At 44.6% G+C, this 25,036-nt stretch overlaps 1 protein-coding gene across 1 annotated transcript in view; it reads left to right on the top strand.

Annotated features, from left to right (window-relative positions):
• xpo4 (exportin 4) overlaps window positions 1–25,036 on the top strand; it is a 98,790-nt gene that overhangs the window by 71,184 nt on the left and 2,570 nt on the right. Inside the window, exons 13-23 of the mRNA XM_083639131.1 lie at window positions 2,800–2,977; window positions 12,221–12,380; window positions 13,147–13,316; window positions 14,017–14,191; window positions 19,126–19,332; window positions 20,245–20,331; window positions 21,005–21,185; window positions 21,972–22,093; window positions 22,196–22,326; window positions 23,070–23,187; window positions 23,571–23,663. Coding sequence (XP_083495257.1) covers window positions 2,800–2,977; window positions 12,221–12,380; window positions 13,147–13,316; window positions 14,017–14,191; window positions 19,126–19,332; window positions 20,245–20,331; window positions 21,005–21,185; window positions 21,972–22,093; window positions 22,196–22,326; window positions 23,070–23,187; window positions 23,571–23,663 — 1,622 coding nt within the window. The remainder of the gene's footprint in view (window positions 1–2,799; window positions 2,978–12,220; window positions 12,381–13,146; window positions 13,317–14,016; window positions 14,192–19,125; window positions 19,333–20,244; window positions 20,332–21,004; window positions 21,186–21,971; window positions 22,094–22,195; window positions 22,327–23,069; window positions 23,188–23,570; window positions 23,664–25,036) is intronic.

Here is a 25,036-nt window from a genome sequence, read left to right as displayed (position 1 = left end):
CAGATGATCGGCCGTCGGCAGTGTCTGGGCCGTCGGTGAGCGTCGTCTTTGTCGGCGGCTTTTCCGCTCAGGCCGTCGGTGAGAGAAATCACTCTGATTGGCTGGTCAGCTGATAGAGAAATCACTCTTGATTGGCTGGTCAGCTGGTAGCGAAGTAGTGCAGGAGAAGAGAGAGCACACACAAAACCGCTCTGCTCATTTTCCAACTTCATCTGATCTAATAATTCCAATACACAGATGTTTTCACAACGATGTGGCTTCGGGAAAGTCCCTTCAACCTGTCGCTGCATTCAACGCAACGCATTCACGCTTCGGAAATCATGAAAGTGGTCCTGTGCAGATTATCTTGCTGAACACAAACTTTGCTGTTTCATAAACTTTTGTTAACCACAAAGCAAGCGTTCATTCCTGCGGTACTCTATTCTCAATTAGAAGTAGCTATATTAAGAAACCGTTCAAGTGTTGAGCGACAAGGTAGGCAAACGCTGCTTTGTTTCATGAATCTGGTCTCACACAGGTGCAGAACGTACGTGCTAGTTCACTGTCGGCTGTAGTCTTTGCGGTGTGTGAAAAAGGTGACGGTAGGCCAGGGTGACGTAATAGTCTGCCTTCGTTGCTGCTAAATCTTTGAGGTGGGGTTGATGTGTTCCAGCATTTGCAGTGGACATATTCTAGTGTCTTAAACTATGCAAAAGTATTGTAAAACTACAGTAGGCCTAATACTGTAGTTAGTGCAACCAGTTTCCTACAATCCTCAGTTTCTTCTCAATTTTAGAACATTTCTTAATTTACTTGCATAGTATATTAGATGTGAACTAGTTTTCCATCATTATCTGTTTAGCTCAATGGATCCAGCAAGGCACTGACACTGCCAGGGTTGGAGGTTCAAATCCCACAAAGGCCACCTCTGGGAAAATGTTCATACACTGGGATACGGCCATTGTAAAGTTTTAACCAATTACTTTTCCAGTGCAATATATTCCACTTCACTGACTTTATTACTGAATAAGATAGAAGAACTGAGCTCCACCCACATCTGGGGTTGAAGTGAATGCAACGCTCGCTGATCATTATCGTTAAAGGCCTGCGGGGGCAGCGGCGCCCGTTCCCCGCCATTCAGTTTTATGTGTTGGTTTCAGCTGAGAGTTTTACCCACATGGTGTAAAAACTGTCTGTTTTCTTTAGTCTGACACCATGATAAGAAGAGCAGTAAAGGAGGTGTCCCGGGGGCTCAGTGGGCTAAGGGTGTACCGTGAAAGCATCGTCCTGGGTTTGAAACCGGCCCAGGATTTGTCACTTCTCATCCATCTCTCACTCCCAATGTCTCCACTTTCAACTGTTTAAAACAGATGAAAATGCCCCCCCCCCCTTCCCTTATATTTTTTTAAAGAACAGTAAGTAGGTGAACAGGCTGGATTGGATCATAGCAGACAGATTTAGGGGGGCGGGTGATGTTCAAGAAGAAATGGACTTGTGACTCGTAGGTTGATCAGATGTTCTAGAAGAAAGGGACTTGTGACTTGTAGGTTGCTTGTTTGTATCTGCAGACCGGCTCGGGCGAAAATCTCCAACGCCTCAATAACTTGGGACAGACATCAACTTTCCAGATGTGTTACACTCTACATCCTATCCACAAATTTACCATCCTCATGCTGTTTGTCCCATTAGTATTAGGGTGATCCATGGTGGTTATCATTGATCTGTGTGCATCTGTGTTGTGCAGGGTATCTCTTAGCGCAGTGATACTCAACTGGCGGCCCGCGGGCCACATGCCCGCATGATGGAATTGCAAAAAAAAAAAAAAAATTTTTTTTTACAGTGCACCTGAACGCAACATGCAAGATACCCGCTGAATAAGTGTCCAAATGTTGATGTCATTCTGGCCAATACCGCCATCTGCTCGCTACCCAGGCACTTATGTATGTACTTAACCTAACTAACTATCCGGTGTGCACAACATTGTCAGACTAAACTCCGGCTGACACCCCAAAAACCTACAATCCGCTACAGAAAAATGTATATTGATTGTTTATTAACTGGCCCCTGGCCTTCTATCATTTCACCAAAGTGGCCCCCGGGCAAAGCAAGTTGAGTATCCCTGTCTTAGCGGACGACCCGCAGGGTGAGACCCCCCAGATCCCCTCTGTGTGTTGTGCAGGGTATCTCTTAGCAGACGACCCGCAGGGCGAGACCCCCCTGATCCCCTCTGTGTGTTGTGCAGGGTATCTCTTAGCAGACGACCCGCAGGGCGAGACCCCACTGATCCCCTCTGTGTGTTGTGCAGGGTATCTCTTAGCAGTAGAGCTGCCGAAAATAATCGATTCAGAGATGCATCGCAATGCTTAATAGGACGATTCTGAATCGATTAACAAATATCAAAAATCGATTATTTAAATTTTTTTTTTTTTTTTTTTTTTTTTTTTTATAATCAAATAAAATAGAATGTAAGTACATGCAGTTGTTTATTTTAATTATGGATCATAATACAATGCAATTCCAAATGCACTTTTATTTTAAAAGTAGCCACACAGTGAGAAAAAAGAAAGTGAGAAAAAATAAATCATGTATTGCGGAAAAAGTGATGCATCGATTTAAGATGCATCGTATAATCGAATCGAATCGTAGACTTGTATAAGCGAATCGTATCGAATCGTGAGATCAGTGAAGATGCACAGCTCTACTTAGCAGACGACCCGCAGGGCGAGACCCCACTGATCCCCTCTGTGTGTTGTGCAGGGTATCTCTTAGCAGACGACCCGCAGGGCGAGACCCCACTGATCCCCTCTGTGTGTTGTGCAGGGTATCTCTTAGCAGACGACCCGCAGGGCGAGACCCCCCTGATCCCCTCGGAGGTGATGGACTTCTCCATCAAACACTCGACGGGGGTGGACATCAACACCACGCTGCAGATCCTGGGCTCGCCGGGGGAGAAGGCCTCCTCCATACCAGGCTGCAACCGCACCGACTGCGTCATCAGGTGAGTCGCACACTCCTTTGTTTGTTTGCTTGTTTGTTGAGTGACGAGATGCCCCAACCACAACCCCCAGTTCCCACCCGCAGACACGGCCAATTGTGCCTGTATGGATGTCCGACCGAGCCGGAGGTAACACGGGGGCTCGAACCTGCATCTCTTGTGTTGGTAGGCAGGGAATCTACCGCTGCACTACCTGGATGCCCCTTGATGAGATGCTTTGAATTGAATTTGATGGGTTTGTTTTGGTGAGGACTCATTGGTTTTATACAGTACATGGGACATTACAGGGTATTTCTGCAGGATGTCGCTGCTGGAAAAGCAAGGAGGATTGATCAGTTATTCCAGCCTTTGTAAGTAGATGTCATTTCCTAGTTGTGAGGCTCTGAATTGGTGCCTCTTCTTTGCTTTTTCCGCATTTTTGTAAGCTTGGAGACAAATTTCTGCATGCAAAATAGTGGTAAGATTTAGTTTTGGCAAGTAATTTTGTCCATTCTACTACTAGACACTAGGGGGTGTCAAAATTAATCGTTTAATCGATGCATCGAGATGCGGACGTGTGAATCGAATCGAATCCTTGACAGATGAATCGTTTATATTTAAATTTCTGTTGACATTTAAGTAAAAAAGAGACTTCATAATATTCATATAATATATTCATAATATTTATCTGACTGCTTGTATTAATTTCATGAAAAGTAGCCATTTGCAGTAAAAATATAGAAAATTGAGGATTTGATACTTGGAGCTGCCATACTTTGAGCTGTATCGAGATGCATCGTGATGCATCGTGGAATCGAATCGAATCGTTGACGGATTAATTGTAATCGAATCGTGAGGCCAGTGAAGATTCACAGCCCTACTAGACACATTGGCAGGTAAATATCTAATAAATAAGAGGTAAATAAATGAGGCTTGCAAAGTGGTGAAAGAGGCTGATGAATGTTGGAACACATTAGCATTAGCCCCCGTGGCCAGTGGTTTGACTTAAGGTTCCTGCACTGCTTGTAAGGAGAGTCCAGCTCACTTTAGAGAGGGGAGACATGCTTCAAGTTTCAGTCTTAAATCAAACTTTGGCAATCAGAACCAAATTGATTTGCAAATCTTGCCTTGTCTGTTGAAAACCCCATATCTCTAAAGACGACTTCCCAGGAATTGAGGGAAAAACTTAAATTCTTTTACTTGTTTGCCAACATGGGAACAGCTGTAGTGTAAAGGTTAGAGAACTGGAAGGTCGCCAGCTTGAATCCCCCGGACCAACTAGGAAAATCTGAGTAGAGAAAGTGAATGAGTAATACTCTCCAGCCCTCAGTAACGGCCAGTGATGCGCCCTTGAGCAAGGCATTGAACCCCCAGGTTTGAATGTGTGGAACAGAATGAACATAAAACAATGCATGCAAGAGCGTGTGGCAGATTTACCATGGATAAGATTAGAAAGATTTATGTATTTATTCATTTATTTGATAGGGACACTGCAAATTAACATAGTTACAAACACGTTGCTGCAACTGTTCTGCATACAGAGATTAGGCTACAGATATTGCTGGTTTCCACCTCCTGTGCCTAGTATGGCTTTTCTTGGACTCAACTGATTAGATTTTGGTGGTTAAAGGTCAAAGTTCAAGGTCACTATGACCTCACAAACTCAATTTCAAAGCTCTTTAACGCGATATCTCAGGAACGCCTTGACAGAATTTCTTCCAATTTGGCTCAAACGTCGACTTGGACTCAAGGATGAACCGATTAGATTTTGGTGGTCAAAGGTTAAGGTCACTGTGACCTCACGAATGCCATTTTCAAGCTCGCTAACGCGATATCTCAAGAACGCCTTTACGGAGTTTCTTCGAATTTGCCTCAAACGTCCACTTGGACTCAAGGATGAACTGATTACATTTTGGTGGTCAAAGGTCAAGGGTTACTGTGACCTCACGAACGCCATTTTCAAACTCGGTAACGCCATATCTCAGTAACACCTTGACGCCGGGATTTCTTCACATTTGGCTCAAACGGCAAAGTCTGGACAGACATGGATGTCGACTGCTCACTTGTTTGGCGGAGGTGCGGTGCAGTCATTCTGGTCTTAAAAAGAAGAAGAAATAGTTAACATTTTCTGTACACTACCAAAGCTATTTTGATCTAAAGGCTACGTGACTACGTACTCACGGACTCCTCAAAAAGGTCTCAAAAACAGCCAGTAAAGGGTTAACAAATATAGCAGAGTCCTGATTGGCTCTGAGAGGCTGTTTACAAATGATCCACTAAACCACAGCAACTTGTCTGAGTTGGATATACCGTCTAACAAGATAGACGGGAGTCTTTCCGCCTCTAAATACATTAAATTCTGTTTATTTAACGGCATAATGCAGAAAATGATTGTTCAAACAAATCTATGTTCAATTCATTTATTTATCTTGTTTATTCCTAAAACCACAGATGAACCATTAGTCGACTATGATTCACAGTGTCGACTAGTCTGTGAAACCCCTATAGTGAAGTTGATGCCAATGTGCTGTATGAATTTCACCCGTGGCGAAGAGGTCGGCTATCAAAAAATAGATCTTTCTCAAGTTAACACCAGTAGAGTAGGTGGCTGGTATGGTATAGAAAGGAGTGTGGTGGCAGGAGTGAAGGACATGTCATCAGAGGGAATTGTCGTCATGGAAGAGATGCCGCTTCTTTGTCTCCAGCGGTCCTCGGGCATTGTGACAGTGCTTCTCACTTACCGGCGGGACCCCAATAAAGCAGAGAGTGACCCGCCAGGAATAGACTCTCCTTCACCGTCGCCCTGTAAAGCTAAAGGTGGGTCAGGTGCCGGGTGTTTACACTCCAACACCGCGTGGAAAACGCCCATAAAACTTTGGGTTAATGCGGGTGATGCACCTTTGTCCTGGGCTGACGGGAGAGCCGGGCCAAGTCTTTCAGTAGAATTATATTGTGATATTGTGACGCACAGTTCTGTTGTCTATGTTGATGATATGACAAGCACGTTTTATTCCAAAACTGACCATATGCAGTACGAAACGATTTAAGGAATATTATTTGAAAGTTTCTGAGGTTTGTGGGACAGATGCAGATGGAAATTAGGTTGTAGCTTTGCGATTTTTTTCTTTTCTTTTTGTACACGGGCTCTGACTAAATAAATAAAATAAAAATACCATACCATTACCATGCACTTCTATTCAACTAGGCATCTCGCGTGCTCGATTCCTGGGTTCGCCCGCTGTGCGGCCTCGCCCGCCCTGCAGCTCGCCGAGCTGGCCCTGCTCAGCCGCTGCGTGGCCTCGCCTGCTCTATTGGCATGCGCAGTGCACCATTGCCCATCTTTGCATCACCAATGACATCACTCACTGATGACATCACAATGACACAATGTCTATGACATCATCAGTGATGTCACAATTGCTCGAGTGTAACCAAAAACCACAATTACTCGAGTGACATCACTGATTTTTTTATTTTTTTATTTAGCCTTTATTTAAACAGGTAAATCACATTGAGAACGAGGTCTTAAGTGCAATCTGTTCAGACAACAGCAGGTACAACAGTTACAAATTCATCAGCAAACAATACAATCAGTAGAGTACAATAACATAAAATAAACATAAAACATAAAAGTGCCAAAGGTGGAGAGATTCAACTTTATGAACAAGAGCAAACCAAGAAAGCCCTCTCCAATTTATAGTTGATGATGTCACAACTATGGGGGGGGGGGGGCAATGTGAGCGTCAGATTGTGTCTGAATGGGCCCTAATGCTTCCCAGAACCCCTAAGGCAGGGATGTCAGAGATACGGCCCGCGAGATGTTTTGGAATATTAAAAAATATATATATATATATTATTATTATTAAATTCGCACCCCATTATCATGAACTACGTGTGGCTAATAAGCAAGCTAAGAGTTCATTCATAAGTTAATTAACCTGCACTACAAGGAAGTATGTCAGTAGGTCATCAGGTGTAAACAAAGCCGCCATGATGCCACGCTGGAATTGAATCGCGCATTCGGCTACCTACCAAAAAACAAAGGAATCAACAAGATGCTGTCGAAAAACAGAAAGGTTGACACGGAATGCAGGCAGTTTCAAGGGAAATGGAAAGAGCAGTATTTCTTTTGTGAAGTAAATGGGTAAATGAGTCGAATTGATTTTAGTAAAACAAAAAATCCGGCCCCCATGAGGTCTCAGTTGAACAAATCCGGCCCTCTACCTAATATGAGTCTGACACCCCTGCCCTAAGGGTGTGGTAGCACCAGTCCCAATAGACCATTTCAACTTGACAACAGGAATATTCTAAATTGACCCTAGTTTATTTCCTGTTGCAGTGTTTGCTTAAAACAATAGCTGGCAGGAAATAAACTGGGGCTCAACTGCACCCTAGTAACAGAATTCCAGTGAAAGCCTCTATATGAAGAGGGGGGGGGGGGGTCCTGGCACAAGCTCAGCCATGCCAGAAACACAAACACCCACAGGCCAGTACCTACACAGTAGCACATAGACATATTCTCATACACACATGGTCATGCATGCACTCCCCCAACCCCCCGCCCCCCTCCCCTAAACCCCACCCCCCGCCTTCAGCAACTTCCCCCCGCTTTCGCAACCCCTAGCTCAGTTCAAACCTCACTGCAGTCAGATCACTGCTAAGTTGCAGCCTCTGCCAGACTCTTGGTTCATCTTTCAGAACCTCATTGCCATCTGTGTGCGCAAATGCGGTCTACTCTTTCTTTCTTTCTTTCTTTCTTGATTGTGTTTAGTTAGATCTAGTTAGACTATTTTCTGTGAAGCCCGTTGAGTCTGTAAATTACGGCTACCGGTATATAAATAACCTATTTTTATATATTTTTTGTATTGTCCATTTTACACAACATATTGCACAAAAGAAACAACAACACTACAAAACAGGCAAGACAGTTAAAAATAAAATGGATAAAAACAAGGGTGTCCTGCAATAGCATTCAGTAGTGTTCGAGCAACAAAAATTCAGCAAAATGTCCTGGGAAATAAACTTGAGTTTGCACTGAACAGGAGGAACTGAAGGAGTCGGTCTCCGTTTCCACCAGGACTCCGTTTGAGCTCGCACTGCCCAGGCTCAGCACATGCTTGGGGGAATGCCGCTTGCTTCTGACTGCTGCTGTGCCACTGTTTGAAAAGCTGTTTGAAGCACAGCACTCTTTTATGTTAGCTACTGGATCTGTATCATTTGTACAAAGTGTCATTTGTACTGTACTGTCCCATACCAGGGGTTGAAAGGGCTTTTCAAGCACGACTCAATGATGACTTATCCAGCTGCTGAGATTTCTGCCTTTCAGAACTGACATTCAGTGTGTTTCTGAAACTTTCTGTAATTGTGACCGCGCCCCTTCCTCAAAATGCAACCTGTCTGTCTCTGTGCTGCATTGCATTCTGGTCTCTCTGCTGCTCCTGTGGAAGAGAAACCGGTCTCCTCTTCTACAATGGATTTTCTCCCTGGATGATTGTTGAACGTCTCTCGGTGCAAAATGGCGTCTCTAGGAAGAAGCCCTCGCTCTTTGATTCTGAGGGACTGACACCAAATCTTGACGTTTTATCAAAGATGTTTTACATCCTGAAACATTTGATCATATCAAACTCCACTGATGCACCAAAACACACCACCAAAGAACAAAATAACAAAAAAAGACAAATCTAGATTGCTTCTTTAAAACAAGTAATTGTGCAGCTGTAAAATATGTAACTGTAGCATTGGAAACATGGTTTGGTTCAGGGCTGTTGGTTGTCAGCAAGGCACTCGATGCCTGTGGAGTGTGTGTGTGTGTGTGTGTGTGACGTGTGTGTGTGTGTGTGTGCGTGCGTGTACGTGCAGATAATCACGACGACAATAGATAGTCACTGCAGTCACAGCATTGTGTCTGTTGAAGGTCGTTGAGCCTCGGTATGTTCTAGATTGTTCATTATGGAATGAGGTGTGTGGGGGGGGCAGTGAAAGTGGGTGACAGCAATGACAGCGGATTGAAGCGACGAGTGGCCGTTTGGCATCAGGTTTCCTAATAGCGAGCGTTGACCCCGGCCCAGGCAAATGTCAATGGGGTTTTGTTTTCTTCGAACAATGTGAAAGCATGCGCTGTGCCGGAACGATGGGGGGCCGGGAGGGGGGGGGGGCTGTTCTCCGACACACAGACTGGACCCATAAGCTGATGGAAGCCCTCTGTCTCTCTGGCCTTTCATATACATGTGCGTTATGTGAGAGAGTTGGCCTCACAAAGGACAGCAAGCTATAATGAAGATCCACCACGGTTTGCTCATTTTGTGCTGGCTCGAGTTTAAAGTGATCATCTCAAAGATTTCCATGTAAACAAATGTCTGTGAAGTCACTATGTGTCGCAGACTGGCTTGACACAGTGGTGATTGAGCCTATGGCTCATTGATGGAAGCATTTGCATTTTCAGTATTGCAGCATTTATGAACTGGGTGTCGGTGGAGACAGTCCAGACAGGGTGGGCGGAGCTAACGCAATAGACTCGCTCTTCAACTACCGTGTAGGTTCCCGAAACCTCTTGTGTGAATTAGGATAACAAGCTACTTTTTTTCTGGCCTCTGCTAGCATTGCTCTGCTAGCATTGCTCTGCTAGCATTGCGGGTGGTTCCTATGGCCGAACAAACTGACTAATGTCACTGTTTGGAAATATCTCATGCCATATGTGTTGGCAAAGAGAATGAAACTGAAACTCTAAACGGCAAATGTTTTGAGCTTTTATATTTTTAATTTTCCATCCCTTTAATCTTAATTCTGTTTTTACAGATATTTTTAAATCAGTTTTGCCATACTGCAGCATACCACAAGATACTGCTTTCAGTTCACTAGCTGTCCGAAGACCACTGTGTTCCAGACCAGGGTGGTCTACTGTAATTGGGGAAGGAAACCCTGTATTTGCATTTTATTTTGATCACAATCTTATTTTCATAAAAGTGCTTGTAACATCTCACATGTAGCTTTGACTTACAACTAAACATTTAGCCCACTTCGTAGAAAATACTGAGATATATATAGTGTATCGCATTCAGCCTTATTGAGATATGTTTTTTGGTCAATTTCGCCCAGCCCTACTGCGCTCTCTCATCCTCCTCCATCCTCTCATCCGTCTTCCGTCTTCCTCTTCATCCTTTCTATGTTTCTCCTCCTCCCTTATGAATCCCTTGCTGTGTTGCCTCCACCCTCAGCATCTTCTCCTGTCTCCTGCAGGTTGCTGTGTTGCCTCCACCCTCAGCATCTTCTCCTGTCTCCTGCAGGTTGCTGTGTTGCCTCCACCCTCAGCATCTTCTCCTGTCTCTTGCAGGTTGCTGTGTGGCCTCCACCCTCAGCATCTTCTCCTGTCTCCTGCAGGTTGCTGTGTGGCCTCCACCCTCAGCATCTTCTCCTGTCTCCTGCAGGTTGCTGTGTGGCCTCCACCCTCAGCATCTTCTCCTGTCTCCTGCAGGTTGCTGTGTGGCCTCCACCCTCAGCATCTTCTCCTGTCTCCTGCAGGTTGCTGTGTGTCCTCCACCCTCAGCATCTTCTCCTGTCTCCTGCAGGTTGCTGTGTGGCCTCCACCCTCAGTATCTTCTCCTGTCTCCTGCAGGTTGCTGTGTTGCCTCCACCCTCAGCATCTTCTCCTGTCTCCTGCAGGTTGCTGTGTTGCCTCCACCCTCAGCATCTTCTCCTGTCTCCTGCAGGTTGCTGTGTTGCTTCCACCCTCACAGCATCTTCTCCTGTCTCTTGCAGGTTGCTGTGTTGCCTCCACCCTCAGCATCTTCTCCTGTCTCCTGCAGGTTGCTGTGTTGCCTCCACCCTCAGCATCTTCTCCTGTCTCTTGCAGGTTGCTGTGTGGCCTCCACCCTCAGCATCTTCTCCTGTCTCCTGCAGGTTGCTGTGTGGCCTCCACCCTCAGCATCTTCTCCTGTCTCCTGCAGGTTGCTGTGTGGCCTCCACCCTCAGCATCTTCTCCTGTCTCCTGCGGGTTGCTGTGTGGCCTCCACCCTCAGCATCTTCTCCTGTCTCCTGCAGGTTGCTGTGTGTCCTCCACCCTCAGCATCTTCTCCTGTCTCCTGCAGGTTGCTGTGTGGCCTCCACCCTCAGTATCTTCTCCTGTCTCCTGCAGGTTGCTGTGTTGCCTCCACCCTCAGCATCTTCTCCTGTCTCCTGCAGGTTGCTGTGTTGCCTCCACCCTCAGCATCTTCTCCTGTCTCCTGCAGGTTGCTGTGTTGCTTCCACCCTCACAGCATCTTCTCCTGTCTCCTGCAGGTTGCTGTGTTGCTTCCACCCTCACAGCATCTTCTCCTGTCTCCTGCAGGTTGCTGTGTTGCCTCCACCCTCAGCATCTTCTCCTGTCTCCTGCAGGTTGCTGTGTTGCCTCCACCCTCAGCATCTTCTCCTGTCTCTTGCAGGTTGCTGTGTGGCCTCCACCCTCAGCATCTTCTCCTGTCTCCTGCAGGTTGCTGTGTGGCCTCCACCCTCAGCATCTTCTCCTGTCTCCTGCAGGTTGCTGTGTGGCCTCCACCCTCAGCATCTTCTCCTGTCTCCTGCAGGTTGCTGTGTGGCCTCCACCCTCAGCATCTTCTCCTGTCTCCTGCAGGTTGCTGTGTGTCCTCCACCCTCAGCATCTTCTCCTGTCTCCTGCAGGTTGCTGTGTGGCCTCCACCCTCAGTATCTTCTCCTGTCTCCTGCAGGTTGCTGTGTTGCCTCCACCCTCAGCATCTTCTCCTGTCTCCTGCAGGTTGCTGTGTTGCCTCCACCCTCAGCATCTTCTCCTGTCTCCTGCAGGTTGCTGTGTTGCTTCCACCCTCACAGCATCTTCTCCTGTCTCTTGCAGGTTGCTGTGTGGCCTCCACCCTCAGCATCTTCTCCTGTCTCCTGCAGGTTGCTGTGTGGCCTCCACCCTCAGCATCTTCTCCTGTCTCCTGCAGGTTGCTGTGTGGCCTCCACCCTCAGCATCTTCTCCTGTCTCCTGCAGGTTGCTGTGTGGCCTCCACCCTCAGCATCTTCTCCTGTCTCCTGCAGGTTGCTGTGTGTCCTCCACCCTCAGCATCTTCTCCTGTCTCCTGCAGGTTGCTGTGTGGCCTCCACCCTCAGTATCTTCTCCTGTCTCCTGCAGGTTGCTGTGTTGCCTCCACCCTCAGCATCTTCTCCTGTCTCCTGCAGGTTGCTGTGTTGCCTCCACCCTCAGCATCTTCTCCTGTCTCCTGCAGGTTGCTGTGTTGCTTCCACCCTCACAGCATCTTCTCCTGTCTCCTGCAGGTTGCTGGCAGCGGTGTTGCGGACGTCGGAGGTGGAGTCCAGGGCGACCAGAGCCAGCCTGACAGGGCTGCTGAGCCCTCAGATGGGGAAGGACATTGTCTGGTTCCTGAGACGCTGGGCCAAGACCTACCTGCTGGTGGACGAGAAGCTCTACGAACAGGTAGGATTTTCCCTCCATCCTACCAAGGCTCTGTGGGCAGTGGGAGGCAGGAGGGCTTCATCGAGAAAAGCTTATTACAATGCACGGCAGATGCCTGAAAGGTAGAGAAGCTGACATGTAACCGAAAGAACGTTGGTTCTGATCCCTGGGCCTGACTGTGAAGATCTGGTTAATATGTCTTGCTCTCAGCTCTCAACAATTTAAGGACAATTTCAGCATTGAATTTTGAGTTTTTCTGCTTGTTTGTGTGTGTGTTTTACATTTTACATCTCTATAATGTTAATTCTGGCATTTAAAAAAATAGCAACTCTGAAGACTTCTAATTTGGTCAGTGAAGGAAATCAATAATTGTAAACGAAATGCCAACAATCACATTTTGCAATGATGCATCAGAACGCAAAATGTTTGTGCAATGAACACTCAATGTGAGAAATGAGACAAGGCAGGAGAGGTCATCTAATTTCTCCTTTCTGCATGTAAACAAAGAAAGCTGAGGTTTTACTACACTGTGTATGTCCAGTTTTTGATTTTTCCTCTCCAACTTTCTACCAATAGCTAATGTTCTCTGTGGTTACATGGGTTACATTTGCCGCTGAAGTGCCATTGAGCACGGCACGTAACCACACAAGTTATCAGACTATTAGTAATCATCACAGTGTTGTATTGCAGTGTTGTATCTCTTTTTCCAATTATAGCAATAGCCTACAGTAGCTACTTCCGATAGATCCCTCTGTCTCATCTGTTGATCTTTCTTCCCGCTCCTCAGATCAGCATGCCCCTCAGCACAGCATTTGGTGCTGACACGGAGGGGGCCCAGTGGATTGTGGGATACCTTTTGGAGAAGGTGATCAACAACCTGTCTGTGTGGAGCTCAGAGGCCGACCTGGCCAACGATACAGTGGAGCTGCTGGTCACGCTGGTGGAGAAGAGGGAGAGGTGAACACTTGTTTGATTGGCCACATTTTGATGAAAGGGCAACTTCCTATCTATGAAACGTCCCCCTCTTGTGGTGATGGGGGGAACAGTCACTCCATAACCAGCCAGCTGAGGACAACATGCCAACTATACATCTCACAGACTCGCCTTTTAAACTATTGGTTGATGTTTCATTCTACAGTCCTTTTTTCAACAATTTGCAGTGATGGAAACTCAAACACACCAGGCTTAAATAACTGACTAACATCATTATGGCAGTTACTGTCCTGTAAAAACATTCACATTACATAATGATCCATCTACAGTACAGTCAGTTTGGACATGCATGTTTCTTCTTACTCTTTTCCACATTTTAGAATACCCGTAAAGACACACACACACTATGAAATGGAATTATTCAGAGACCAAAAAAGTTTTAAACAAATCAAAACCGTCTTCTATTTTAGATTCTTTAAAAGGCAAAGGCTTTGGAAAGAAAGTGATACATAGGATCAACTCCACTGTTTATATTTGTCTAAGAAACACATTTCAAGCATTTAAGCAGAAACCTTTCGATCCAAATGGCTTTAAGAGAATGAAAAACACAGAACATTCAACCAGTTGGGGGTCCAGACTTTTAACTGATAGTGTAAATAATTCATATAAGGATGTTAGACAGAGATACACTAACCTGTCATCTCTCTGGCCTGGCTGTGTGCAGAGCCAATATGGTGGTACAGTGTGAGAGCTGGTGGAACCTGGCCAAGCAGTTTGCCAGCCGCAGCCCTCCGCTCCACCTGCTGTCCAGCTCCGTGCAGCGCACCCTCATGAAGGCCCTGGTGCTGGGCGGCTTCGCCCACATGGACTCTGACACCAAGCAGCAGTACTGGGCCGAGGTGAGGAGGGGACACAGGGGCGGGCAAGCTCTTTGTGTGGATCCAAAGATTTAAAAAAAATCAAACACAGTCGTTGAAATGAAAACAGATGGGCACTGGCTGTGGCAGTCACACAGAATAGGTGAACAGCGTTTGATGGGTGTTGCTCCAAATCTCCAAAATCTGCCTTTAAACATGATTGGAACTGTTCTAAATGTATGTACCGGTATGTATGTATGTATGTATGTATGTATGTAAGTGTGTAATACATATTGAGGCCATTTACACCTGGCATTAACATGCGTTTTCTGCCATCAGATTGCAATCCGATTGTATTTTATCACTTGAAAGTACAGGTGTAAACACCCCCAAAACGCATTGAAGAAGGATTGCAATCTGATCGGCCAAACCACCTCCGGAGGTGGTCAGGGACGCATTATGACAACATTTAACACAAGTGTAAATGCAATGCGTCCTCTCAAAACGCATTCAGCAACTACCGGAAATACATAATCTTCGGAAGTCGGTGACGGCGCGCACACCTGTCCTGAACGCAATTCCCTGGCAGCACCGCACCGGTGTGTGCCCTCATCTCGGAGGTTTTGCCACGGCTGTAACCACCTGTGTTGCGTTCAGGTAACATCCTAAATTACAATATTATACAATTGAGAGCATAATTTCTCTTTTATATCAACACTTCTCCTTTGGAAAAGGAGTGGAAAATGAAAGGAAAATGAGGGAGAAAGGGTTCGAACCCTTTCCCCCTCATTTTCCTTTCATATAAAAGATAAATTATGCTCTCAATTGTATAACATTGTAATTTAGGATGTTACCTGAACGCAACACAGGTGGTTACAGCCAATGACATGCACGGAAAACGTATGTAGGCTATGTGTGTGTGTCACGGACCCAGTGTCTCCCAGCTCCATGGGAGAAGAACCTACAGAGAAAACTGCTATATCGACACGTCTGAAAAACTACCTCATGAGAGCGCAAAAGCTTTTTGCAATATTTGGGAGGTTTTTCGAAATTTACGTGTTTGCATTACCCGATTTTTATTGCGATATTTAGTAATGGAAACACGGCTTACAGACAGGCCAAGGACAAGAACAAGAAAAGTGGCAGGGGCAGAGCAACGTGTCCTTTTTATAAAGAAATAGATGCAGTGCTGCGTGATCGGCCATCGTTTTGTCCAGGTGAAGGGGACATTCACTGCGCATTTGAGCTTAACAATAACCTCTATTTCCCTGTGCATGTATGCAAACATGCATGCACACGTTCAGGGAGCGCGCGCGTGATGACGTTCGAGCTGGAGAGCAATCGGATTGCAATCTGTTCACCCAAAACGCATGTTAGTGCCAGGTGTAAATGGAATCAGGCTGAAGTGATAAAATACAATCTGATTGCAATCTGATGGCAGAAAACGCATGTTAATGCCAGGTGTAAATGGCCTCATTGTGCAGTGCTTTCTGATTCAGGATGTGTCTAGTGATATCCAATATACCAATGCTCTATACCAGTAGCAATCTTGGAGCACGGATATTTTATGTGGGGTTTCCAGCAGAGCTTATGGTCTATTAACACGCCCAGAAGCTTGTTTTCATATACTCTTTCAATTTCCACATTATCAATTTCCACTCCAACATTTGTATTTACTTCACGATTTCCAAATAGCATGAATTTTGTTCAAGTTTAATGATAACTTGTTCATGTTTACTGATAATGAATTCATGAATCAGCTAAAAAAATTTATAACAAACTACAATTTTGCTTCTTTGAACTTCACCTGTGCCGCCATGTTTTCATTCAACAACATGTTGGTCTTGGCAATGAAAATGATGTCTCTTTTCCACGGCAACATTACCGTTTTCTTTTGAGATAATATGTCACTGCATACTTTTCATACCCACGTCATACTTGGTTAATATGTTTTATATGAAATATGAAAATATGACACATGCAATTCAAAGTTAGTGACACTTTTTCTTTCAAAAGAGTTTGGAGGCGGAGGTACGTTTATGGTTACCGTTATTATTAGGCACTTAGGGAAGATCTCTTTCCATCTGTGTGACATAGAGCTCTGTGTCGGTGAGTGATATGGTATGATGATATGATACCATGATACGCAACACACACACACACAGTTGTTTTTTTATAGCTCAGGGACACAGGTCATATTCATGTTGGATGTCACTGACTTGCTGACATCTGATATTTAAAGCACCTGTAATATATTTACTGTACTAAGTCATCAAATGACCATGATATGTTATCAGGGATTTAGGAAACATGCAACGTTGAAATACTGGCTTCTCTGACAACAATGCTACAGCAAGTATTTTCTCCTTTCACACGTCCGTTCCCGGTGGGGACGATCTGTTTCTGTTTTTGTTTTGTATCTGGGTTGCCAGTTATGAATGCAGACACCGTGTGCTGAATACCATCCAGGGTCTGCTGACAAATGTAACGTTAAGTCACTGTGATCGTTTTATTCCCTCTGTACCTCCCATTATCTGTCGGCAGCTGGCTATAATGTACTGTGCCGACAAGTGAAGCTCATTTGCTACTAGGCTAGGACGGACAACCTAGACCAGTGGTCAACCTTTTACAACTCAGGGCCCACTTGAAAATATCACAACTTTTCGCAGCCCATAAAAAATATGGAGGCCAAATAATGAGCGCTTTTTATTTTCCACACTCCACAGTCACTAGCACAGCATCTGAAACATGTTGCAGCATTTTCAGTGTTACAGTTTCCAAGGAGCTGTTCATCAGCAGGGTTTTTTTTTTTTTTTTTTTTTTATGTTTTTGTTGTTTGTTTTTTTGCCAAATGATTATGCGGCCCACTTGCAATACCTCATCGGACCACCAGAGGGCTGTGGCCCACAGGTTGGGAATTGCTGACCTAGACTAACCAAAATTAGCCTCATGCCATTACACATAACCGCAAATATAAACCACACTGGTCCGTAAAAAAAGTTTCTCTTCAGTAGCACAATTTGAGACTATTATAAAGTACTGCAGGGATGACATATTTTTGTAGGCTTACCCAGAAGTCCCTGCACTGCTGCTTCGTAGGGGGAAACGCCAATGAGATTCTTGTATGGAAATTTGAAATTCGGTTAAATGCATGAAATAAGGTCTGTGGTTAACAAAAGTTTATGAAACTGCAAGGTAAGATAAGCAAGATAATCTTCACAAATGAGGAACACTGTTATGACTTTTGAAGTGTTTGAAACTTTTGCACGCATTTAACCAAAATTCCCATACAAAAATCTTTTACACCTATGAGCCGGAAGTGTTAGCACTGCAGCCATGTTTTCCGGACTCATTCCTGTGGTACTCGATTGGTATTGCAGGAGAAAGAAAGCAGCTGTGTGTCTGTTTAAACCCCTCAGCTCTCATAGCTCTCCCCGGCCACGGTTAACTCTGGTTGGTCTCACCCCATGCTTTGTCATGCTCCTTGGCAGCTTATAGCTGCTTATAGAGCTAGCTCGGCGCCAATGTGTTTGTGTGGTCTTGGGGGGTTGGTGACTTTGGTGGCCGCTATGCTGTGTAGCAGGGCCCAGAGAACAGGAGCTTTCAATCCCACTGATCCACGGCTCCCTCTGGAGTCTGGGTGTGGCGCTGCCCGGCTCCCTCTCCCTCTAAGCGGACACAGTGAGTCTTGGCTCTTTCTTGTCTCCTCCTGTGTGACAGGCTTCTTGTTTTGTTTTGGTGGAGAAGTCTAGCAGTCAGTGTCCTGTCAGTGTCTTCCATGCCTCCATTCATATACCACTACCATACTGATTAGCTTCACATTGTTCAATCTGTGAAAATGCAATCTGTGTGTGTGGAGGACGCTGAGCATTGTTACATATTGGTTAGTTAGTTTCTAACAGGATCCTGAAGACTGGGTCTTAATAGGCTGATAGGGTGTTCCTCTCATGTTTCTAACAGGATCCTGAAGACTGGGTCTTAATAGGCTGATAGGGTGTTCCTCTCATGTTTCTAACAGGATCCTGAAGACTGGGTCTTAATAGGCTGACAGTAGTAAATGGTGGTGCAAAGCCACAGTGACGACAGCTGCTGTCTGTCCCTGTCAGACAAGGAGGAGAGGAGATCACATGCTCCTCTGTTCCTCCTGCATCCTCACTGACTTCACTTACACGCCACAATATATCTGTTTGGATTTTGGCTCTTTTTTTGCCTTTCATTGGATAGTTTCAGTTTGTTTGTTTGTTTGTTTATTTAAGTAAAGAGGGACAAGAAAGATTGGAGAGAGAGATGTTTGACAGGGTTAACATAGGTCCTACCCAGGCCGGATTCAAAGACCAGAATGTTGTGTTTACAGTTCGAGCCTTAAACCACTGAGCCACCAAGACGTCCAAGAAATCTTTTTTTTTCCTCAGTTGCTGAAGTAACAGTTTTGTATTGATGAAAAATGATAACCGAATTAGAATCTTTCGGGACGGTTGTCGGGTGAAAAAAGAAGCGGCTGGCAACTGCACATGTATCAGAGGAAGCATACGTGTGTCTACGGCTCTCCCCAGATCAGCACAGGGGCTGGGGCAGCGACTGGGGCAGCAGGGGGAATTGGCTAAGTACAATTGGGGAGAAAATGGGGGGGAAATCAGAAAGAAGAAAAAATAATCTTTCGGGACAGTGGTGGAAAAAAGTTTGTCTAGACTCTAGACTAACTTTTTTCCACCACTGTCCCCAAAGATTATTTTCCATATAGGCTCTAGACTCTAGAGCCTATATGGTGTCCAATGGGATATTACCTCAAGGAAGCAGTTTGTGGACTCTGACTGTTACCTTCAAGATGTCAGACAGATTGACGGTCTCGCCATGGGTCCAGGATCTAGACATGTTCACGTTTTACGAGGATCACCAGAGACAAGGGGGGTCCCAAAGCAACCTGAGATACCAGCTTCTACCAGACTAACCCTGATTCTCTCCATCTGTCCGTCCAGGTTCTCCACCCGCTCCAGCAGCGTTTCCTCAACCTCATCAACCAAGAGAACTTTGCCCAGATCAGCCAGCAGGAGGCGGTGAAGCAGGAGATCGTGGCAACGCTAGAGGCGCTGTGCGGCATCGCCGAGGCAACGCAGATCGACAACGTGGCATCGCTGTTCTCCTTCCTCATGGACTTCCTGTCCAGCTGCATCGGCCTCATGGAGGTGAGGGCAGACAAACTAAAAGACACATCCTGTATAGTCATAGATTTCTGTCATCATGCAACTGTTGCGGCGCCATCGAGAGGGCAAATCTGAAACAACAGGATGCTGCATAATTGGACAAACGGTGATATCTCAAATGAGAGCAGAATTAGCTGAATGGTTTGATATATAACATAATGTATTGTTAAATTTGTGTGAACTATCAGTTTTAAAATGTGTGAATTTAGTAACATGCAGCATGTAAAGTCTGGTAGAGTGAATTCTGACATCACACACCTACGGCTGGTTCCATAGGCCTTTTTCACAGCAACGGTTTTTGAGATGGTGAAGCAGGAAGTAAAGCATGTGTAACCAATAACATTATTGTTAATGAGGGCCCTGGCACTGGAAAACCTAAATGGAATGGGTTACACCTACTTTATTTCCTGCTTGCACCTCCAAAACGATCGCTTTAAAAAGGGTCTATAGGATCCCATTATAAAGGTTGAAAAAAAGTATAAAAACGAACTGTGATTTCTCAAAAAGTGCAAAAGGTATCAAAAAGCTGAATAAGAGTGATAAAGTACTAAAAGTGTTGACTTGTTTAAAGTTGGAAGTTGGAAATGAATGAATGGCTTTATAGTACTTCGTTTTTGTTAAAAACATAGCAGCCAAATGTATCACTATGCCTCAGCTGTGATCACCACAAACTCAGATACAGCAGCAGTTTGAAAACATTTTAAAAGGGTTTCACTAGGATTTATTGACTTGACGAGATCAGGAGCAAACACTCCGTCATGATTTAGGCCAGTGTCTTGTCTCACGCCAAAACATGACACTTTTGATACTTTGAATTTCATCAAAAAATAAATACTTTTTTCAAGATGCTTCCTAAATTAAACTCGAACATGGACTTGTGTTTGCGTTTTCCAGGTTTACAGCAACACACCTGAGACCATCAACCTGATCATCGAGGTGTTTGTGGAGGTGGCTCACAAGCAGATCTGCTACCTGGGAGAGGTGAGATCCACTGGTCCAGATCACATCACACACACACACACACCACTCACAGATGCTGGTGTGGAGTCTACAATTCACCAATTTATCTGCAAAGAAATATAATGTTCAATGTAGAAAATGATCTCCAGACTGTGGTTTGCTGCTTGTGAAAGTTGCTGATACAGCACACAAACGGACAGACTGCAAACAGAGTATTTTAGGAAAGCACCAATATGTTTCTTTGAGGCCGATACTGAAATCCGATATTTTGCCGCACATATCAGCTGATACTGATTTTGCATTTTTGTGAGACTCAGTACAAATATGCAGATGCAAAACAGGTTAAGATTTACAGACCAATTTTAAGATTTATTGTTGTTGTTGTTGTTGTTGTTGTTGTTGTTGTTGTTGTTGTTGTTGTTGTTGTTGTTGTTTTTGTTGTTGTTGTTTGTTTATTTATTTAATATTCTGTTGCTAATTTGACAGGTGTATTAACTGACACGCTCGAAAAAGGTTGCAAAGATATAAATTCCACAATTGGCAAAGGTCGCTTTTCTGGAATAGCATGGAAGCTTAAGAGGTGAATTGCAGACAAGGGAAATTCAGGATAAACTGGTCAATTCTCTGGGGAAAGTAACCACCTCTCCCCTCACCCCCCCCCCCCCCCACCCTCCCCCCTCCCTCTGTCGTGCAGACGAAGTCGATGAAGCTGTACGAGGCGTGCCTGATGCTGCTGCAGGTGTACTCTAAGAACACTCTGGGCAGGAAGCGGAGTGAGGCGGGGGCCGAGGAGGAGCAGTACCAGGACCTGCTGCTCATCATGGAGCTGCTCACCAACCTGCTGTCCAAGGAGTTCATTGACTTCAGTGACACCGGTGGGTCAGCTGGCCCTGAGCCCACACCTCTACAGCAGAGGGCTTTATTTTCTGTAAAGAGGAACTACGACAATGGCTGCCCAGTTTGACTTGAAGATGTCAATCTTGCTGTCTGTAGTAACTGAAACAGCAGCGTCTAAACTGCTCGACATATAGCGAAGGAAAAAAATCAAATTGCAATTGACAGAATTTTGCAACTGCTATTCGTATCATCAAGTTTTTCTTGTCTTTTTTTAGAACTTTAAAATGGTTTCAAGAAAAGTCATTTAAAAAAGTAAAATAGTTTGAGTCTTAAAGGTTTTGACACTTGGACCAAAGATTACCTGCAGCTCTAAAGCTTCCTGTTCACAAATCCACTTTGCCCCTAGCCCCCCTCTGTGAATTATTTATGTATTCATTTATATATATATATATATATATATATATATATATATATATATATATATATATATATATATATATATATATATATATATATATATATACATACACACATGTGTGTGTGTGTGTGTGTGTGTATATATGTATATGTATGCATGTATATATATATATATACTGTATATATATATATATGTATGTGTGTGTGTGTGTATATATGTGTATATTATATAATATATATATATATATATTATATATATTTTACTGTATATATACTGTACATACACACACACACACACACACACACACACATTTATTTGGGGGCGTTTCCGCCTTTATTCGACAGTTGTAAGTAGAAGCAGACAAGAAAACACTTGTGCTCATTGTGTGTGTGCGTGTGCGTTGTAGACGAGGTGTTTCGAGGTCAGGAGCAGGGAACGCCACCCTCCAGTCGGCCGGTGTCGGCAGCAGATGTGGTTCTGTACGGCGTCAACATCGTTCTTCCACTCATGACTCAGGACCTGCTGAAGGTAAAGCTACACAGCACGCACGTTACTCACACACATTAGGTAAAGTTCCAGCTGGTGTTACTGGTCTCTTTTACTGGCTGATCCTGTGCCTTTGTCCTCCAGTTTCCGTCTCTGTGTAACCAGTACTACAAGCTCATCACCTTCATCTGTGAGATCTTTCCAGAGAAGATCCCCCAGCTGCCTGAAGACCTCTTCAAGAGCCTCATGTTCTCCCTAGAGCTGGGAATGACCTCGTATCCTCCCACCGCGTGGTGGTCTTGATATATTCATATATTCTTCAGAAAGAGTTAATACTTTAAAAAATGTGTACAGTGTGACCACCAGATGTCACAATTCACTCATTCATTTATATGGGTAAAACCTAAGAATAAAAGTTGAATATCGTAAAGGATGAATAATATCCAAAAGTTGAATACATTAGCACATCTCCTGAAGAACCTGAATGTTTGAAGGTTTGGAATAGAAGCTGAAAGTATGTAGGAGTAGGTAGGGTCCAGAAGTTTGCAGAGAAAAATAGAGAAGAAACATGTGGGCGTGTTTATTACCTGACTGAGCATGTGTGTGTGTGTGTTTTAGTGAGCCTGGATAAAAGCTGCACATGGAAAGATCCAGTATGTATCTAGAAATCTGATCAAAAATCACAAAATTGGGAGAACTAAGAGCAACTGATCCCCACAAATACTTAGCCTGGGTAAACCCAGCCCCCAGTGACCTGCTCTCAGGCTTACCCAGGCTAACAAATACTGTAGAGATGCTGTGTAGATTCACCCTCAGCTGGACTCTGCATTATTAGCACCTCTCTTCTCGTCTCTTTGGTTTCTTTATATTATAAAGCCTCACCCATTGGCTGCTTGGTGAACATGTGCAAGCTGACTTCACCTCACTGTCACCTCATCTTTAAAATGACTCATGCTGGGTCCCATGATGGAAAAGACCTTTGCCGTGCGCTGTCTGCTCCTTAACGCTGTGTGTTCAGGATGAGTTCAGAGATCAGCCAGCTGTGTCTGGAGGCCCTGTCTCCTCTGGCTGAGCAGTGTGCCAAGAACCAGGAGAAGGACACGCCCCTCTTCATCGCCACACGCCACTTCCTCAAGGTGCGTCCGTGCAATGCAAACAAAACATTAAAGCAGCTACGAGGAACTTTTAACTTTGGTTATCAAAATAAATGTAATACTAATGCATGCATCACATCTTACCTACATCACCAAATGAGACCATCAGCAAGGCGATTGGCAATTGTAATATTCATAGATTTCAGTTGACATCACAATTGGAAATAGAGTGGAACACTAGCGTCAAACAAACAATATCTCATAAACTATGCATCGCATCACTTATATTTTGACGTTGTGAGAGAGAGCAAAAGGTGTGTGCGTGCGCACGCGCTGTTGAAGTTGTGTGAACTGTCCGTTTTAAAATGTGTGTGTGTGTGTGTGTGTGTGTGTGTGTGTGTGTGTGTGTGTGTGTGTGTGTGTAGTTGGTGTTTGACATGCTGGTCCTGCAGAAACACAACACGGAGATGACGGTGGCGGCTGGAGAAGCGCTTTACACACTAGTGTGTCTGCACCAAGTGAGTTTGCTCTGCACCGCACAACACAACACTAGACAACACAACACTACACTACCCGACACAACACTACTTGGAATTAGGGATGGGTATCGTTTCATATTTTTCTATACCGGTGCTAAAACGATACTTCTAAAACGGTACCGGTGCCTGAAACGGTACTTTTAAAAAGATTAAAGTGGATTTAAACCTTTTTATTTATTTAAAGAGGCTGTAAAGAGGATTTCAAACAATCATTTTATGTGTTATGCTCTAGAATGTTAGTGAAGGTGTGTGCAGCGCCGGTTTCGGAGCACCGGAGGGCCGATATTTCACTCAGCAGCTCGGGCATGGCACCTAAATGAGGCACCTAAATCTGCGTTGCAATTCAGTACCGGTTGTAAAATAACCGGTACAGTTTTTTTCAAATTCCAATTCCTCTGTTGAGCTGGTATTGATGAGTTCATGAATAGAACAAACCAGTCACATCACAACCCCCAGGAAATTCGGCCCGCAGCAGTTAACTAGTATGATTTGTGCCAAACAAACGTTAATATCTCAAAAACTACACATCACATCGCTTACATTTTGACATTATGGGTGAGAGCAGAAGTAGCTCAAGAGTTTGATGTGTAATATATGTATGTTGTGTTAAAGTTGTTTGAACTGTCGCAGTTTTTAAAATGAAGTGAATTAGTAAACGGCACAGCCGGCTAGAGTGAGACACTCAAGGCTGGCTCCATAGGGTCCGATTATAAAGTTAGCCCCAGTAAGCCGTTTGTTTACCAACACTGATCCCTGTATAGAGTTCCGCAGGGATGACATATTTTTGTAGTCGGAACCCGGAAGTCCCGGACTTCCGGGTTCTTCACTGTTTCTGCCTATGGGATTTTTGAATGGGTTTTTGGCGCGATGCTTCAAATAAGGTCTGTGGGCAACGCAAGCTTATTCAAACGTGAACCTGTGTTCAGCGAGATAATCTTCACACATGAGAACCACTTTCATGAGTTTTGAAGCGTAAATGCGAGCCCTAGAGGTAAAAAGCTCATGCTAAGCTATGTGTAGCTAAGCTACACACAGTGTCGCATAGGCTTCCACGTCACGTCACCACAGCCAAATTCAACCTGGAGTGTTTTTGATGTATACGCTGCTGTGCACTGATTACCCTGGGCTGAACCGGGTGAGGGAAAGAGAATTTCCGTGTTCGTCCTTTGAAGTGATGACGTTATTGACGTATAGTATCCCTGTCGACCCAACAGTGTAGTCTCATTTAGCCGTTTGCTAGCTAGCCGCCCTTTTAACGGCACGTAAAAGCTTCAAAACTCATAAAGTGGTCCTCATGTGTGAAGATTATCCTGCTGAACACTGGTTCGCGTTTGAATAAGCTTGCTTTAACC

This window comes from Poromitra crassiceps (assembly GCF_964638095.1).
Source record: "Poromitra crassiceps genome assembly, chromosome: 6".
NCBI lineage: Eukaryota > Metazoa > Chordata > Actinopteri > Beryciformes > Melamphaidae > Poromitra > Poromitra crassiceps.
This window is presented reverse-complemented; position numbering and strand designations above follow the sequence as displayed.